General features: G+C 36.1%; 2 protein-coding genes across 2 annotated transcripts; both read left to right on the top strand.

Annotated features, from left to right (window-relative positions):
- Positions 1-3,287: 3,287 nt before the first annotated feature.
- LOC149479762 (uncharacterized) lies at positions 3,288-6,249 on the top strand. Its single transcript, XM_089707635.1, has 2 exons — positions 3,288-3,879; positions 5,164-6,249. The coding sequence occupies exons 1-2, from the start codon at positions 3,288-3,290 to the stop codon at positions 5,940-5,942; spliced, it is 1,371 nt and encodes a 456-aa protein (XP_089563761.1). The 3' UTR covers positions 5,943-6,249.
- Positions 6,250-9,220: 2,971 nt separating this feature from the next.
- On the top strand, positions 9,221-17,028 carry LOC149479761 (uncharacterized). The gene is made up of 2 exons (XM_089707442.1): positions 9,221-10,070; positions 16,642-17,028. The coding sequence occupies exons 1-2, from the start codon at positions 9,789-9,791 to the stop codon at positions 16,759-16,761; spliced, it is 402 nt and encodes a 133-aa protein (XP_089563568.1). The 5' UTR covers positions 9,221-9,788; the 3' UTR covers positions 16,762-17,028.

The raw sequence follows: 17,028 nt of genomic DNA, 5'->3' as shown, positions 1-17,028 counted from the left end.
CTATCGTTGTAATAAAGTAAAATCCAAAGGGCCACAGTGTGATTGTGCCTTGTATTTATTGTTTGTGAACGATTGCGAAGATGTTCTTATTTTTAAGACTACTTCAGAGCACAACCATGACCAGATTGGTACGCGAAGTGATTACGGAATTTCGGAAAATGTTAAAAGAGAAATAAATAAGCTGTTTGATTTACGTCTAAAGCCAAAAGCTATATTAGAGGCTCTGAACAAGATTGAAGGGATAAAGGTCCCTTCTAAAAGGCAACTTAATAACTACTTATATGACAGAAGGCGCGAAAAGTATGGAAGAGCTACAATTTACTTAGGTGAACTTGAAAAGTGGATTTTCGATCGAACAACTATTCCCGATGATGAAAATGAAGTTTTTGTGTTTAGCTATTACGTGCTAGAAGATAAAGTACCAACTTTTCGTCTTGCATTGTCAACAAAAAAATTACTCAACATTGTTTGTTCCACTGACGTACTTCACATAGACGCCACCTACAAACTCATATGGCAAGGGTTCCCTGTTTTAGTTCTTGGTACCACTGACAAGAACCGCAAGTTTCATCCGCTTTGCCTTGGTATCTCCACAAATGAACGTCAAGAAGATTTCCAAATGATTTTTGGTGGCCTCAAAGAAAAGGCACTAAGTTTATTTGATCACATATTGGAACCTAGAGTTTTAGTTTGTGACGCTGCTCAGGCTATAATAAATGCTTTCATAGAAGTTTTTGGTAATGCACCTGTTGTTCGTATGTGCTGGGCTCACGCGAAGAAAAATATGCAACAGAAAGTTCAGAAAACCGTCCACAAAATAAAACAGAAAGAAATCATACAGGACATAGACACGCTACATAATGCTACATCATATGAAGTATTTAATGCTGCGTCACAAGCATTTGTTGAGAAATGGCAGACTCAAACCGAGTTTGTTAACTACTTCCAAGAAGAATGGTTAAAAAAGCATCCGAATTGGTTTTTAGGTGCAGCGCCGTGTTCACCTGTCACAAATAATGCGTTAGAAGCTTTTAATCGGAATATTAAAGACCACAACACCTTACGTGAACGTTTTCCGCTTTCACAATTCTTGGCCATTGCGACTGAGATGGTTGGTCAATGGTCTATACAAAGCTGCAAAGAATTTTTACCTGAAGAACCTACTATTGAGCTAAAGGATTGGACTGATGGTTATTGCTGGGCAAAAAAAGATTTAAAGATAAAGATTTTATCATCCAACACAGCATACACAGAATACTTGATCCCAAGTAGCCAAGTAGGAGACGTAAATTACGGCGAACAGTGGTTAAACTTCGATGATTACAAGAGGAAACATTTTGCTTTCTGGAAAGTCAAGGTCCCAAAAAATGGAACTGAAAATGTAAATTGGAAAAAAGGATCCTGCACTTGCCCGCAGTTTTATAAAAATACATTTGTAAACACCTTCTTGGGCTCGCTATCAGATTGAAACTCGCGACTCCGCCTTTGGAAGCGAAAGCATTACCTATAGGACAAAAAAGAAAACGGGGTCGTCCTACTAAATCCAGACCTGCTCTTATAATTCAATGAATTCTTATAACGCGAAATATTATTAAGATTAGGTACTACTTACCTACCTCTTTATTTTAGGTCATAAGAAGAAATGATGACATTTTCTACTACTGATTAAATAATATTTAAGATATAATAAACTGAATTTTATTTTATTCTTTGCTCCCTGTACCTGTAGTAACTAGAATTCATGATTATAGTAAGTACATTTTTGTATTTTTAATAACTTTCTGGACAAGCGCCAACAATAGAAATTTAAGTATAACATTGTAGTAAAAATAGCACAGAGTTTATGAAAAATTAAATGTAATTGATGAATTTCTAGTTGGCAAGTAAAGGTAATAATTACAAAGCATTGTTATCAGTAGAACATAATTTTATATGGTAAAAAAGTATTACAGCAATTAACAGTCATAAGATTTTTTCTAAGATTTAAGTATATTCGGTCGTTTCGTCATTTTTAGTCGGACAGAAGTAGTCGGAGATTTAGTATTTCGGGCAGTAAATATTATATTTTTAGTAAGGACATTTTTAAATTTATTATCGGAGCTTTTATTACTACCCCAAAGATTCTATGGGATATGATTCTATGGCATAGAAGATCCAAGAACACCAGAGGAGATAGAATTACAATTATAATTAAATTTATTTATCGCTAAAAGCGAATATGTTATAAGATAATTTCAAGACGCGAATAATAATGCACAGACTTTGTATGTATACCATGTCATAACGAGTAGGCTTATTACTTCATGGACCGAATTAAAAGAAAAACTTACCCAGCACTTCGGGAGACCCGCGATCTGAAGAGTGTATTAGAGTTAGAAGGTTTTAAATTAAAGCACGGCGAAATTTATATGCAGTTTTGCCATAGAATCCAAAATGTAAAAAGTTCATCATTTTCAAAGGTAACCCGCTTCACGGATGAAGGAGTCAAAGCCGCAAAAATGATTATATATAGAATCTCCTCTAGAATACAGAAATTGACAATCATGGGTAGACCAGATGCATGTCAGTTGACCTTCAAGCAGCTGAACTCAACCATCACAACACATATGTCTTATGAGTTCAGGGGTGAAATCTTTTCCATGGGTCTAGTAGCATTCAAGTCTAAAGAATCATTCTCAGAGAAGTTAACACTGGGCTTACAGAGCCCTGCATTTGTCAACAGCTTGAAGATTAGTGTTGCGGCTGGTATGGCGTTAGCCCTCACCTCACCACTATAGTGAAGTCCTCCCTTAGATATGCTGCATACAAAGCAACGAAACAGGAGATTGAAAATGCCTAGTACTACACCTACACACACACACACACAGTAGTACACAGCATTAAATGTTCTCCTATACAACCTCTCGGAGGACAGGATCCGGATCGTAAGGCTAAGGGGTTGTACAAATTTAGAAAGCGCCCTTAGCGTAGTAACGGAAGAAAGAAATTTCATGCAGCAATACAACGCAAAGACTAATAAGCCAAATCTACGTCAAGGTCAAGGTCGCGGTGCGAGATAAGAAATAATAATTTGTTATCGTTTCAACGTGAGAGAGCAGGACGGCACATTGTGTTCCAGGAACCCAAATTAAAATAACAAGTAGGCCACCCCGACAATAGGTTCAAGCAGGTAATTAGTAGTAGTAAAATTGACACAAAAAATACCAAAAACAATTTAGTTTTCCCTCGCTTGTCGTTGTGATCACTACTTTTTGCTGTTGTCAGTGTTTCTCGAGTTTCTTGTAGCCATGCCTACTCGGTATTCCTCGCAAGAAATTTGCGACATACATTTTGTGTATGGATTTTGCAACGGAAGTGCTGCCGCTGCCGTGAACGAGTATCGCAGAAGATTTCCAACAAGACCTACACCCAGTCGTCAAACTTTTGTTAATGTAAATCTAAGTTTGGCGGAAAATGGCATCCAAAGACCTGTGAACGAACGCTTTCGGTTAGTGAGTCCGGAGGACGAGGAAGAAGTGCTCCGATTAATCTACGCTGACCCAAGACTAAGTGTGAGGAGGATTGCAATCCGACTAGGACTGTCTGTTTGGGCAGTATGGAGAATTTTGAAACGCGAAGGACTGCATCCCTATCACTTTCGTCGTGTTCAAGAAGTCACAGAACCAGACCATGCAGTGCGCGCTACATTTTGCTCGTGGATCCTTAGAAGTGTGCAACAAGACCCACAATTTTTAAGAAAAATAATGTGGACTGACGAAGCAAAGTTTACAAGAGCGGGCATCGTCAACCATCGGAACGAACATTTATGGATGGAGGAAAACCCACGAGCAGTACGACCAAGCACATTTCAGCATGAATTTTCGGTGAATGTTTGGGCAGGTATCATCGATGACCAACTAATTGGACCCATTGAACTTCCGCAAACATTCGATGGACGGGGATTTTTAGAATTTTTAAGAAGAAATTTTTCGCTATCTCATATCTGCTAAAAGTGGCCACTTTTAGCAGATTTGAGACACATAACTATGCTGTAAATATTTTATAAGAAATCTTCTCTGTATAAATTAACCCCTATGGTAAAATTTCCGGCAAATGAAAGGAATCTAATAAATATATATAATATAAATTATAATATAATGAAATATCGTTTATTTCAGGCAATATTTACATTACAAGATGTCCTCCTTCATGAAGGTTGACAGATGCAAATAAAGCAAATTTTTGTTAAAACAAATTAAAAACTTACAGCGCTAGTGACTTCCGGAAGTTTTCACCTTAATTTTGATGATGGCAAATTTTACTGTAACAAATAAACAAATTGCCCGATTCAATCCGGTGTTTTTCCAAAAATCCTTAAATGAAGTTCTAATTATTTTTGTAAAAAATGAATTATTTCGTCGATGTCTGCGCCGCGCCGCCCCGGCCGCGCCGTCTGCGTCTAGTATAAGATTCACTTTGCGCTATCGTTCGCGGCGAAATTGACCGGCCTGCGCCGGCCCGCCGTTTGCGTTGCGCCTAAGGGTACTTTTCCTTCAACTGCGGCCTTATTTTTCCACTCTGTATAGGTATATATATATTGCTTGATTTATCTAATGCTTCATGAGACAGTGTAAAGTTGACAACATGTGTGAATTAAGGAGGGCCTTTAATCGAATGCAGTTAAATTTCCAACTAATATCAGATTTGTACACACGGCCACAGATCAAGCTAGTTACGCATCCACCCCAACCCTCTGTATTAGGTTGAGCAATAGCTTTCCGCTGGCCTCAGCAAGACCACCGGAGAGTTCTTGCAATTTAGCATAAGCATAGCAGTTATTGAAAAACATTTATTTCGCAATAAGGTATCGATTGTATCATTGCATGTAATTCTGGCATTAACATTTGTGACTCCAAATCGTCCACTTGTTATAATTAAGTAATTAAATAAGTTTAATTTTAATTTTATTTTATTTTATTTTTTAAAAAAGTCAAATCGCTCCCGCAAAGTTTAACTAGCTTCCCAAAACCAGTATAAACAGGACTCATGCGTTGTTTATTATCGTAGACGACTCGGCGCCCGGCGAGGCCCTAGCAAGTTCCGTTTATTGGTACTGGTTTTGGGTAACTTGATCTGAAACTGTGTGTACTTTTGCCACTTACTTATTATATTTTGTCATTTCAGACAAGAAAATACAACAACGCTGGCGAACAGCAAGGGACACTTACCAGAATGACAAGATATCTGAAAAAAATCAGCCATCCGGCTCTGGGAGTAAGAAGAAGAAGAAGAAATATTCTTACTATGACATTTTGACTTTCTTAGACAGTACAACGGAAACTGCTGGAGAAGAGTCACTCTGTGAAGAAATGTCTGAACAAAGTAATTTAGAAACACCTAATGAGTCCACGCAACCAGATACTTCACGTCAAGAAAGTTCTCACCCAACATCAAAACAAAAACAAGTAAAATCTAAAAAGCAAGCACCATCTGAATTTGAGGCACAGTTATTAGAATGCTTAAAGTCTAATCAACTGGAGCTAGAAAGTGAGGATTTGGCTTTCTTTCAGTCTCTGCAGCCTTCATTAAAAAGATTCACTAGATATCAAAAACTAATGTTCAGAACAAAAGTGTTAAATATAGTTATGGAAATGGAAAGTCAAACACAACCTGCATACTACAGTCCCATACCTACAACAAGTTCTAGTGCTTTTACTGAGCTTGACAGTTTGTCACCGATAAATCAAGATTACCAAACCAATAGTATAATCCAGGATACTTCGAGTCTTAACGACAATGCTATTAGTTCTGCTGCAGTGAATGACAATGAAACTCTTATTTCGACTGAAAGCGGCCTGTTTAATATCACGTCTTATGACGTAATTTATACCCCAGCAACAACATCATCTACAGGCGAAAGTAATGTCAACGCTCAGGATACAAATTTACAAAGAAATGAATGATGTAAAATTTGATTTTTTAATTTATGAATAAAACTCTTTTTATTAAAATGAGTACGATTAACTTTTTTTCTCCAGTTTCTCTCTAATTGTTTGTTTAGTCATATGAGTGCGGTTGTACACACGGCACAGATCAAGTTACTCAAATCCAGTATAAGCGGGACTCCGACGGGTTACCTAAGTATGATAATACGCAAGGCGCGAGTTCCATTTATGCTGGTTTTGGGTAACTTGATCTGTGGCCATGTGTACTTTATCAGATAAAAAAAAGGATTGTGTATGTAGGTTGAACGTACCAATCCCAAACCAATTAAGGACTTTTTGAAGTAAAACTTCTTTAGGCGCGACTAGGGAGTAACTCAGATTTTTTTTCTGACGGAAGTAACGCTGTGTAGTTTCCGCCATTTAAAAATAATAATTCTGATTGGTTGTAAGTATATGTCATATACTACACGCTTCTTGACTTATACGCCAGCTAGTGGCAAATATCATAATCAATTAGGATTATTTATTTTCAAATTTTCAAACGGATCAATTGTGAATAGCAAAGTGAATGAAAAATTCAACAGTTTTAAAAACATTATTTTAAATTGTTTTGACTTTAAATTACTGTCATGTGCAAACCTATAACTTTTATCTATATTATAATAAGTAGCGTGTGATGAAAGGTAGGAATGATTCCACTTTAATGGCGACATTTTATGAGTGAAATAATCTTATTTAATGAAATTTCAACATGAAATTGAATGAAATTATGAACAATGAAATTTCAGAGTACATGACAAAATTTTTTTTTGTGCACATGTAAATTTACACATGACAGTAATTTGAAGTCAAAAAACGTTTATCCTACCTGTTCAAATCCCTTTCCACTAAATCATAGCAGGAAATTAAATATTTAAAATTTAAAACTTACCTTAATGTAATAGCGAGCCTCTCAATCGGTTGTATTGTAATCCTTCGTAAACTGCTTTTTTGTAGCTTATTCTCAATTTTACACAACAGTTCATCAAAAGAACGAATGGACATTCGAAAGTAATTTTTAAATTTACGTTCATTATTTAGTAGTTTTCCAAAGCGTGTAACAAACGCCCCAGCAAGAAGCCTATTTTCAAGAAAGGGATCAACATGTACTCTTGTCTTCTTGTTTCGTCGTTTGTAAAGTATGTAAGCGACACATATTCTTCTGACATTGATCATTTCTGAACACGTCTATACCGTTACGCAGCCCGTAGAAAACTGAAACTCATGCTGCGTATGATCCGCAGCGTGAAATTTTACGCATGCGGTCCAATCCCGCGTGCGTGAGCAAATCCGCGTGACACTAAAAGCGCCCTGAAGCAATACAAACCGTCGCGGTATTAGCACTGAAACCTGAACTTTCTTGTACACTGTATATGTTCGAGGTGGTATGTGGTAGGATACTCGATAATATCCTGCTGCCGGGTTAACACTATAGCCTAAAGAATCTGTGATAGTGAGGTGCTTGTACGAGTATCCTCGAACCAAAAAAATAACTCTCCCGCGACGCGTATGCGTAAAACTCAATCGCTGTAGTGAAACGCGTACTGTGACCTCAAGGACGAGCTTTCTATCCAGGATCATAAGTGAATGACATGGGAGCGAGCAGACTGTGAGTAAACCTCTTCGCTCCTGTTTTTCATATTCCCTATTTTTCACAAAACCCTGACCCAAAATAGTCGGCCTAATTATTACGTTTATTTGATTTTGTTCGTTGCAATTATCATGATAATTCGTAATTTTTAGAGTTTAATTAATAATAATAATAATTTTAACTGTTAGTTATTAGTGATTTTGAGTAATATTTTATTATATTTTGTGTTTTAATCGCTAAAACTACAAAATGGAAGAAATAAAACATATACCTAGCGAAATATTACGCATCATCCCTAAATATGATGGTGATGAAAAATTGTTAAATCTATTTATCGCCAAAAGCGAATATGTTATAAGGTATTTCAGGACGCGAATATATATACCATGCCATGTGTATCAAGAATAGAGACACAGGTTCACTGAGGAAAAATTTTTTCCTTGTCGATTTTTAAAAAAAGCCCTATGATTTACAAATTATTTTGTAAGCATATTACATTACCTTCGAGAAAAGTACTAAAAGCAATGCTGCCTAAGGTAAATTTGTCGACAGGCATAAATTTAAAAAAATTTCAACAATTACAAAACACTGTAACAAAAATGTTACCTCAAGATCGTCTCTGTACATTGATATTCGACGAAATGTCGATATCATCACAACTTCATTACAATGTTTACACAGACGATCTTGTGGTATTTGAAAATTACGGGGATGGCGAAAAGACGGACCAATTTCCAATCACGTCTCAGTTTTCAGGATTAAAGGGGTAAAAAAAATAATTAAAATACATTCACGAAAATAAACCAAAAAGCGTCAAGTGGGAATATTTCCAGCAAGTATTCGAAGCGGACAGGTCGCACGGTGAGTTGCGTCTTTTGCCCAAATTAACAAATGAATAAAATAAGGAAAATGAAAGTGAAAAATGCCGCTCAAGTACTGAGCTACAGCATGGCTGTTGCAACCGATAACCTATATAGTTGCCAGACAAAGCGTTCCTAACGAATGTGCCAATTTCATTCCATTTGTTTTATTAATAGATTAAGTGTTTGATTGCACAATGCATCTAGTTTTTCAGTGCCCAATTTACAGGGCTGCTGTGAAAAGAAATTCTCCTCATCACAATCTGTATTCAACAGCAAGTTCTGAAAACAGTTAAATTTGTGTTAAAAAAGAATGATTCTCAACTAATAAGCCAAGCAACTAATAGAAACGTCTGTACCGGTCAACTATTACAAACTTGATTAAGACAATCGAAGGTTTTAAGACACTCTGGCAACTGTTATTTCGAAAGTATTCCTTCGATGCAATGTAGACGCGAAACTTTAACCAGGACCCACTCGAAAACTTTTTCGGAAGTATTAGAAGTTTGCCCGTAATGTGGCACCTAATTGTATGGGATTTGAGGGTGAGGGTGAGGTTGAGTTAAAATTCATGCAAACGTAATTTGGCGCTGTACAAAAGAAACATCAGTAAAGAAAAAGGCACCAAAGAGGTAATTAATCAAGTTTGCTACCTAAATACGCAATGTCTGTTGCAAAAATGCGATAAATGTAAAAATAAAAATATTGAATACAATTTGGATAGCCAGGAACTAGTAGTTTACGAGATGTGGCAAAAATAACTAAAAGAAAGAAAAGTTTATTGCAAAAGGCATAGAGAAGGAAAAGCGGGCAATAGAAAAGCTTTTACCAGACCTGTCTCAACCGTCTGTCCTTGTGCTAGATAATGCATCCTATCATAGTACACGCATAAATAAGTCTTCAAATAGCAGCGACAAGAAAGACACTTTGAAAAAATATCCAGATAACGCATTGAAACCTGAACTTCTAAGTTTAGTAAAAAAGAACAAAGGAGAACCAGTATTTGAAATCAATCAAATATTTGAATAACATGGTCATACTGTTCTGAGGTTACCCCCATAACACTGTGACCTTAACGCCATTGAAATGATAATTTATTATGGAGCCTTGTGAAAAGACAAGTATAAGAACTATTACCAATTATAAATGAATGCTTCAAAAATATTACTGCAGAACATTGGCGAAAAGAGTGTGATCATGTGAAACATGTAGAACAATAATATTGGGAACAAGACCATTTAATTGAAGATATGCAAGAGGTTATCATAAATGTTACAGACTCGAGCACATCAAGTTCTGAAGATTTTTTTAAAACATGAAGGTATTCGCAGGTGCATATTTTTATTTCTTATAAAACATATCATGTTACGGTAGATGCCACTAGTTCTTCGTAGTAAAGTTCCCGCTTTTACACGTAATACATTTCAAGACGCAGCTTTTGATTATGACTCTATGATTAATCATCGATTAGTTCTCATTGGACGGATGTATAAAAAGTGCACACATTGTGAAGCACTAAAATGGAAAGACGAAACTTTTCGAAATTTCAGACGAAATTTCAAACGAAATTTCAGACCCATTTACGAAACAGTGGAGGTGCACCAGGCCAACGACGCGGCGAGCGCGCTGCGTACGATAATGGAGGCGGTGGACGAGGTATATATCGTTTTTGATTACCTATTACCTTTTAGTACCTATAGTGATTCAATAGTTTGCTATTCGGTATAAGTTACGGAATAATAATAATACATGCCTCATTTTTATGGTCCATACATACATAAACTCACGCCACTTTCCGATGGGGGAAGACCAAAAATCACAGAACGCCATCAGCTACGATCTTAACATACCTACTTTCATTATTTGTTTTAGAAGAAAGAAAGAAAGAAAGAAAGAAAATACATTTATTTGTACCGATGCACATTAATACATAAAAAAGAAATAAAATAAAATTAACTTATAACTAGTTACAACGGCACAAAATGGATAATATCCACTCAGTGGTTTGAGAATCTAAGGACAAGACACTTAGATTCTCCACTGATTTTCAGTGGACACCACATTGACATCCTGACAGTGGCAGTGTTGATATTATGAAAAAAAAAAAAAAAATATAAAATAATAAATAAAATAAAAGCAATAATATAATATATAGGAATATAATATAGTAGATAGGAAACATATATATATATATATATATATATATATATATATATATATACAGGGTGTCCCAAAAAGTAGTGATGAACGGAAGCTGGGAGGTAGAGGACCTAGAGAGCTATCCGAATCACCCCCATGTATGTTATGCGATTTTTCGTATTTTCGGAGTTATGACATTTTTTTCAATTTTTCATCTATCGCTGAGTACGATGAGATTTTTATTTATGGTGACGTGACTTATTGCGCTAGATGCTTGATTTTTTTTTGTGTGGTAAGCTGAAAGATAGGCCAATTCAGTATGGTAACATTTACTATCGTTAGATCTTCGAATGGAATAAAAAAAGAATTAAATGCCAAGAAAGATAAAATTACCCAGTATGTTCACAACTTCAAGGGCCCATAAAAAAATAAAATCACATAAAAAAAGTTTTCCATTTGGCTTTTAAAAACTCGCTCTATCTATCAGGTAGCTACCCTAAAAATTTCATTTTATTATTCAGAAGGCTTCAATCGAAAAATTGAAATCTAAATGTGGTAAGTGCAAAAATTTTATTAACATGATGATCATTAAAACCAAATTAAAACCCATAAATAGGTGTTTAATTACCAGAAATTTTTAAAATAACCCCGCTGTTGCTCAATGCAAGTGCGACATCACCGTAAAAAGTTGTCTTTTAAATGTCTGAATGCCCTTTTATCATTTTTAATGGTTTCTTCTGCTACTATGAATTTCCGGGTTATTTCGTCCAAATTGTAGCATTCTCTCAAGTAGCCGAGGTCTTTTTAGTATCCCCATTGAAACAAATCAATGGGGTTTAGGTCGAGGGACCGTGCAGGCCAGGCTTTAAGGCAGGCGTCACCAGCGCATGCGCAGGCTGCAACGACCAATCCATCTTTCAGGGTATCTTTGCCCTTTAGCCTGGCCTCGACGGTCCCCGGACATAAACCCTATTGATTTTTTCCGTGGGGATACTACAAAGACGAGAGACTGCCACAATTTGAACGAAATAACCTGGAAATTCATAGTAGCAGAAGAAACCATTAAAAATGATAAAAGGGCATTCAGACATTTAAAAGACAACTTTTTACGGTGATGTCGCACTTGCACTGAGCAATAGCGGGGTCATTTTAAAAATTTCTGGTAATTAAACACCTTGTTATTGGTTTTAATTTGTTTTTATTAATCATCATGTTAATTCAATTTTTGCACTTACCTCATTTAGATTTCAATTTTTCGATTGAAGCCTTCTGAATAATAAAATGAAATTTTCAGGGTAGCTACCTGATAGATAGAGCAAGTTTTTAAAAGCCAAATGGAAAACTTTTTTTATGTGATTTTATTTTTTTACGGGCCCTTGAAGTGGAGAACATACTGGGTAATTTTATCTTTCTTGGCATTTTAATTCTTTTTTTTATTCCATTCAAAGATCTAACGATAGTAAATGTTACCATACTGAATTGGCCTATCTTTCAGCTTAGCACACAAAAAAAATCAAGCACCTTCCGCAATAATTGACGTCACCATGAGTGAAAATATCACCGTACTCGGCGATAGGTGAAAAATTGAAAAAAACGTCATAACTCCGAAAATACGAAAAATCGCATAACATACATGGGGGTGATTCGGATAGCTCTCTAGGTCCTCTACCTCCCAGCTTCCGTTCATCACTACTTTTTGGGACACCCTGTATATTATAAAGAATTACATAACAGACAATAATACATTCTAAAAGAAGATACAATACGCGATACATCATATATGTAATTAATAAACAACAAATAGAATTATCACCAGAGCCGTACCGAGTCACGTGTTTGGAGCCCCGACCTCAGAACCTTTTTGCAAGCAGAGCAAATGGGTCTTCAGTTTGTTTTTGAAGCCCAATACATTGTTGCTATTGCGGATCGGTGGTGGCAAGTCATTCCAGCACTTAGAGGCACTAAATTTAAAGCTACCCCTAAATGCTGCAGTTCTGTGGAGGGGCACTTCCATCAGTACATTCCTGTATCGTGTTGAGTGACTCGTGTTTGACTCCGACAACCACTTCAGCTTTTTGTACAAATAGGCTGGTACTTTGTACTTAACTACATTAAATAAAAGTGTAGCTAATTGTATTTGCTGTCGATACTCCATCTTTAAAGTGTTACTACTGTTCAAATACGGGGTGACATGGGCTCGGGGTGGAATATTGTGACAAAAGCGAGTGCAAGCATTTTGTACCCTCTGCATTATTTTTTTAGTTGATGCTAATAACCGGGGACCTATGACAGTGCTAGCATAATTAAATTTTGAGAGGATCAGCGATTCACATAATAGTTTTCGAACGTTTACATTAAGATAATTTCTTATTCTGTACAATAATTTAAGACGATAGAAACAATTTTTTGATATATTAATTATGTGATTATGAAAACGTAAGGATTCGTCAAAAATTACACCTAAATTGCGTGCTTCCATAACCCTTTCTATTTGTTCTCCGCTTATTGACAAACATGGTTTTTGGCTTGCGATGGCATCAACTTGGCACCTGGTTCCTAAGATCATGTATTTACTTTTACTTGGGTTTAAAACGAGGCAGTTAGTTTTTGACCATGAAACAATATTACTTAGATCTTCTTGAAATTTTGTCAAGGCAACGTCCATCTCACTCACTTTAAAAGAAATGTATAATTGTATGTCATCAGCATATATATGATATTTACAATGTTTTATGATATTCGTGACATCCGCTGTGTACAAAATGAATAGCAGTGGACCGAGTATGGAGCCTTGCGGAACGCCTCTAGTAACCCGAACACACTGAGAAGTACATGCATCATCTCCACCTATTTTAACGACCTGTGAGCGATATGTAAGGTAACTTTCAAACCACATAACCGTGTTCGCATCAAAACCATAATATGTAAGTTTTGAGAGTAGTAACTTTATATTAATAGAATCAAAGGCACGTGAGTAATCTAATAAGACTAGTATGGTACCTTCTCCTTTATCTTGTGCCTCCAGTACGTTATCGACGACATCAATCAAAGCACTAGTGGTACTTCTATACTTCCTAAACCCAGATTGAAGGTTAGGTAAAATATCGTTGGACTCTAAGTACTTTCTAAGCTGGTCACAGACTATTTTCTCTAAGACCTTGGACAGGCACGGCAAAATACTAACCGGACGTAAATCCTTGAAATGTACTGGGTTATTGTTTTTTGGCAGCGGTGTTACTAATGCCTTACGCCAAAGATAAGGAAAGGTATTCGATGTGATGGAAGCGTTGAAAATCATAGTTATTATATCAGTGATGTGTGGCAACAATAATTTCAGCATCTCTAGCGATATGCCATCGCAGCCAACCGCGTTGGATTTCAAACTTCTGAAATGTTCTAAAACCTTTTTTTGTGAGACAGTTCTCAGAGAAAATTGCAAGTCTCCCTTCTTGTTCTGCATAAAGAAATCCACCGCGGAATCGGGTGCAGTGGTGTCGCCAGGTACATCGAGAAAATGTCTATTAATTTCGTCAGGTTTTCTAAGGTGATCAGGTAACGCAGCATCATTCCCATTATTTACAGTAACATTATTTTTTATAGTTTTCCAAAGGATCTTAGGATTACTCATATTAGTGTTAACGAAAGTATTAAAATAACAAGTTTTTTCGCGCTCCATAGCATCAATTACAACCCTTTTCAAGTCTTTATAATACTCTTGGTGGGAGCTAATTTTCGAAACTTTATACTTGTAATGAGCTTCATCTCTTCGTTTCATTAACTGCTTAATATTGTATGTAACCCATGGATAGTTATGATTTTTTAGGTTTATTGTTTTAAACGGAGCAAACACGTCAAAAATTGAAATAACTAAGTCATTAAAGTTAGAAACAGATTTATTTACATCTTTTTGGTCTATAATAAGGTCCCAGTTAATCCCAGTCATAATATCTTTAAAAATAGATAAGTCAATATTCTTTAAAGGCCTATATATACTCTTTTTTGGTATGTGTTTTTCTACGACCAAACTAAATTCACATACTATAAATGAATGGTCACTGAGGTTACTGATGTGATCGACACTGACTTGTACTGCAGAAATATCTGCACACACCAGATCAAGTAATGATTCATTATGCGTGGTAAAGTGCGTTGGTTCGTTGACAAATTGGGATAATTTAGTGAGTTCTAAAAATTCATTTAGATTCCGATAGCCTAAAGATTTACTGTCACTATAATTTACGTTGAAGTCTCCTACAATAATTAAATGGTCAGCCCATGAGAAACTAACTACGGAATCGTAAAGAGCGTTAAAGAAGGTGTCGACAGAAAACCATGGTGGGCGATATCCAGTACCAATGACAATACTTTTACCCCTCACCTTGATTGCGACCCACATTTGCTCCACATCAGACCAACAAGGATGCTGTAAAGTTCTAAAATTAAGACTTTTTCTGATGTAGAAACCAACGCCTCCACCGCGACTGCGTATCTGCTGTGGGCGTGGGGTATGTATTAGGCGATACTCGTGGAATCTGGGAGCACGGCCCTCTTCTCCTTGTCTTAGCCAGGTCTCGTTCAACCCCAAAACATCAACGTTGTGTCGCTTAATAGCAATAAATAACTCCTCATGTCCAGTTCCCAGTGAGCAAGCATTCAAGAAACCAATTATGAGATTTTTTCTAATAGGCATTGTTAAGTTAATAATGTAATACAATTCTCAAGCAAAATAATATAATGAACTAAATAAAATATGTCAATATAATAAATGGTAAATAGATAAAGACGATCACAGTAATTTGTACAGATATATACAGTATATATATGTATGAAAAAATAACGAAAAAAAGTTTCAATGAAATATTTAAAGAAGTGTAAAAGCCCGCCACTGTCATGAAGTCTAAAATATATTAGTTTTAACAAAAGCAATATAAAATTTCCACAAACGATATATTTTATGGCAAGTGCATATAATCTATATAATATTATAAATAACCGAACTAAATTTATACTATTATCCTCACAGTTTACACAATATGCAATGAAATAATTATTGTATACGAAATAATATAATATGTTCCGTGACCAATAGAAAAGAATATTAATAATAGTTCCTATAAAGTATGAAGTACCAACCGAGACACAACGTACATAATAAAATAAAATTTCATTTATTGAGTACACAGGAAATGTATTTAAATAGCATTGAGAGTAACTAACAATATTTGTTTTATAACTGTAAGCATCTAGATTTAAAAATATAAAAACTAAGAAATATCTACCTACAATATATTGCACTGCCATTAATATAACACAGACATAGCTAATTATGTGCATAAAAAATAAATGCATTATTTTTTTGAGAGAAGAGGAAAGAATGAATATAATGTAAAATAATATAAACGCTGAGTAAGACTGATAAAATTGAGCATTGATAAAAATACAACTAGACTTAAAATTAACACAATCTGCGAGTTTACATAATACAAACAATATTATAAACAAAAAACCCTATCTATATCATCTTGTGATTTTATAGTAGTTTTTTCTGATTTACTATCTTTTCTGGCATAAATATTTCCGCCACGCGTCCAGATAAAACGCCAATTTTTTTCACCCCCAAGTCTTTCTCGTGCTATATAGAAAAGATTCCGATTTGCATATGTTAAATGCTCGTTTATATAAAATCGTCGCGGCTCGCCACCGACTCCCGTGCCAGCGGTATCCGCGCCGCGGCGCACGCGCGCCGCATGCAACAGTTCGTCGCGCAGGTGCCGGCGAGTCAGACGTACGACTATGGGCCGTGCGCGCGCCGTTCCGCCGTCGGTTTCCGCTTGCCGCCGCGTACCGCGTCTACGTACGTTTACTATGTCGCGCTCCTCAATAGATAAACCTATCTTTTGTGCTAAGGTTATCACAACGTGTAAGAGATTCTCTCCGCTACTTTCACTTACGCCAGTAATCTCGACATCGTTAAGTAGGTTTTCCTGTTGGGATTCATTTAATTGCCTTTTTAATAATTCTATAGACTCGAGATTTTCGCAGCACGGTTTACTTTCTAAATGCGATTCTAAATGTTTTACTTCGGCAGATGCGGGAACTGTTAGTTCTAATCGCCGGTATGCCGGATCGCATGCGGCGATTGGAACAAAACTTGCATCCGCTGCTGGTATACAGGCCGGAAGATGGAGAATACATGGAAATGTGGTGAGTACATACTTGCTCAACTGTCTTTTCTTTATATCCTAGAAAGTATTTTGTATGTTCGCAAAATTACATGCAGTAAACATGAGATTGTGATACCCATAGGTATCCCGCTTTCATAACAATTTGCCAAAGTCAGTTACAGAACTTACCGATGGAAAGTTCAAAACCCACATCAAACTTGTCCTTATCAAAAATGCATATTTTATGATTGAAGACAAGGAAGTTTGGCAATAATAACTTCAGCACATGTGGCTTCCCTGGTAAAATTATT

This window comes from Colias philodice, chromosome 19 (assembly GCF_061535455.1).
Source record: "Colias philodice isolate Cphi_HAF_F1 chromosome 19, ilColPhil1 Martin Lab GWU primary, whole genome shotgun sequence".
NCBI lineage: Eukaryota > Metazoa > Arthropoda > Insecta > Lepidoptera > Pieridae > Colias > Colias philodice.
This window is presented reverse-complemented; position numbering and strand designations above follow the sequence as displayed.

Bases quoted from the DNA above. Each gene is read 5' to 3' on its own strand.
- LOC149479762 (XM_089707635.1), top strand. From the start codon at position 3,288: ATGCCTACTCGGTATTCCTCGCAAGAAATTTGCGACATACATTTTGTG. The intron at 3,880-5,163 runs GTATCATCGATG...TTGTCATTTCAG, and splicing joins TTCGGTGAATGTTTGGGCAG to ACAAGAAAATACAACAACGC.
- LOC149479761 (XM_089707442.1), top strand. From the start codon at position 9,789: ATGCCACTAGTTCTTCGTAGTAAAGTTCCCGCTTTTACACGTAATACA. The intron at 10,071-16,641 runs GTATATATCGTT...TTACTTCGGCAG, and splicing joins TAATGGAGGCGGTGGACGAG to ATGCGGGAACTGTTAGTTCT.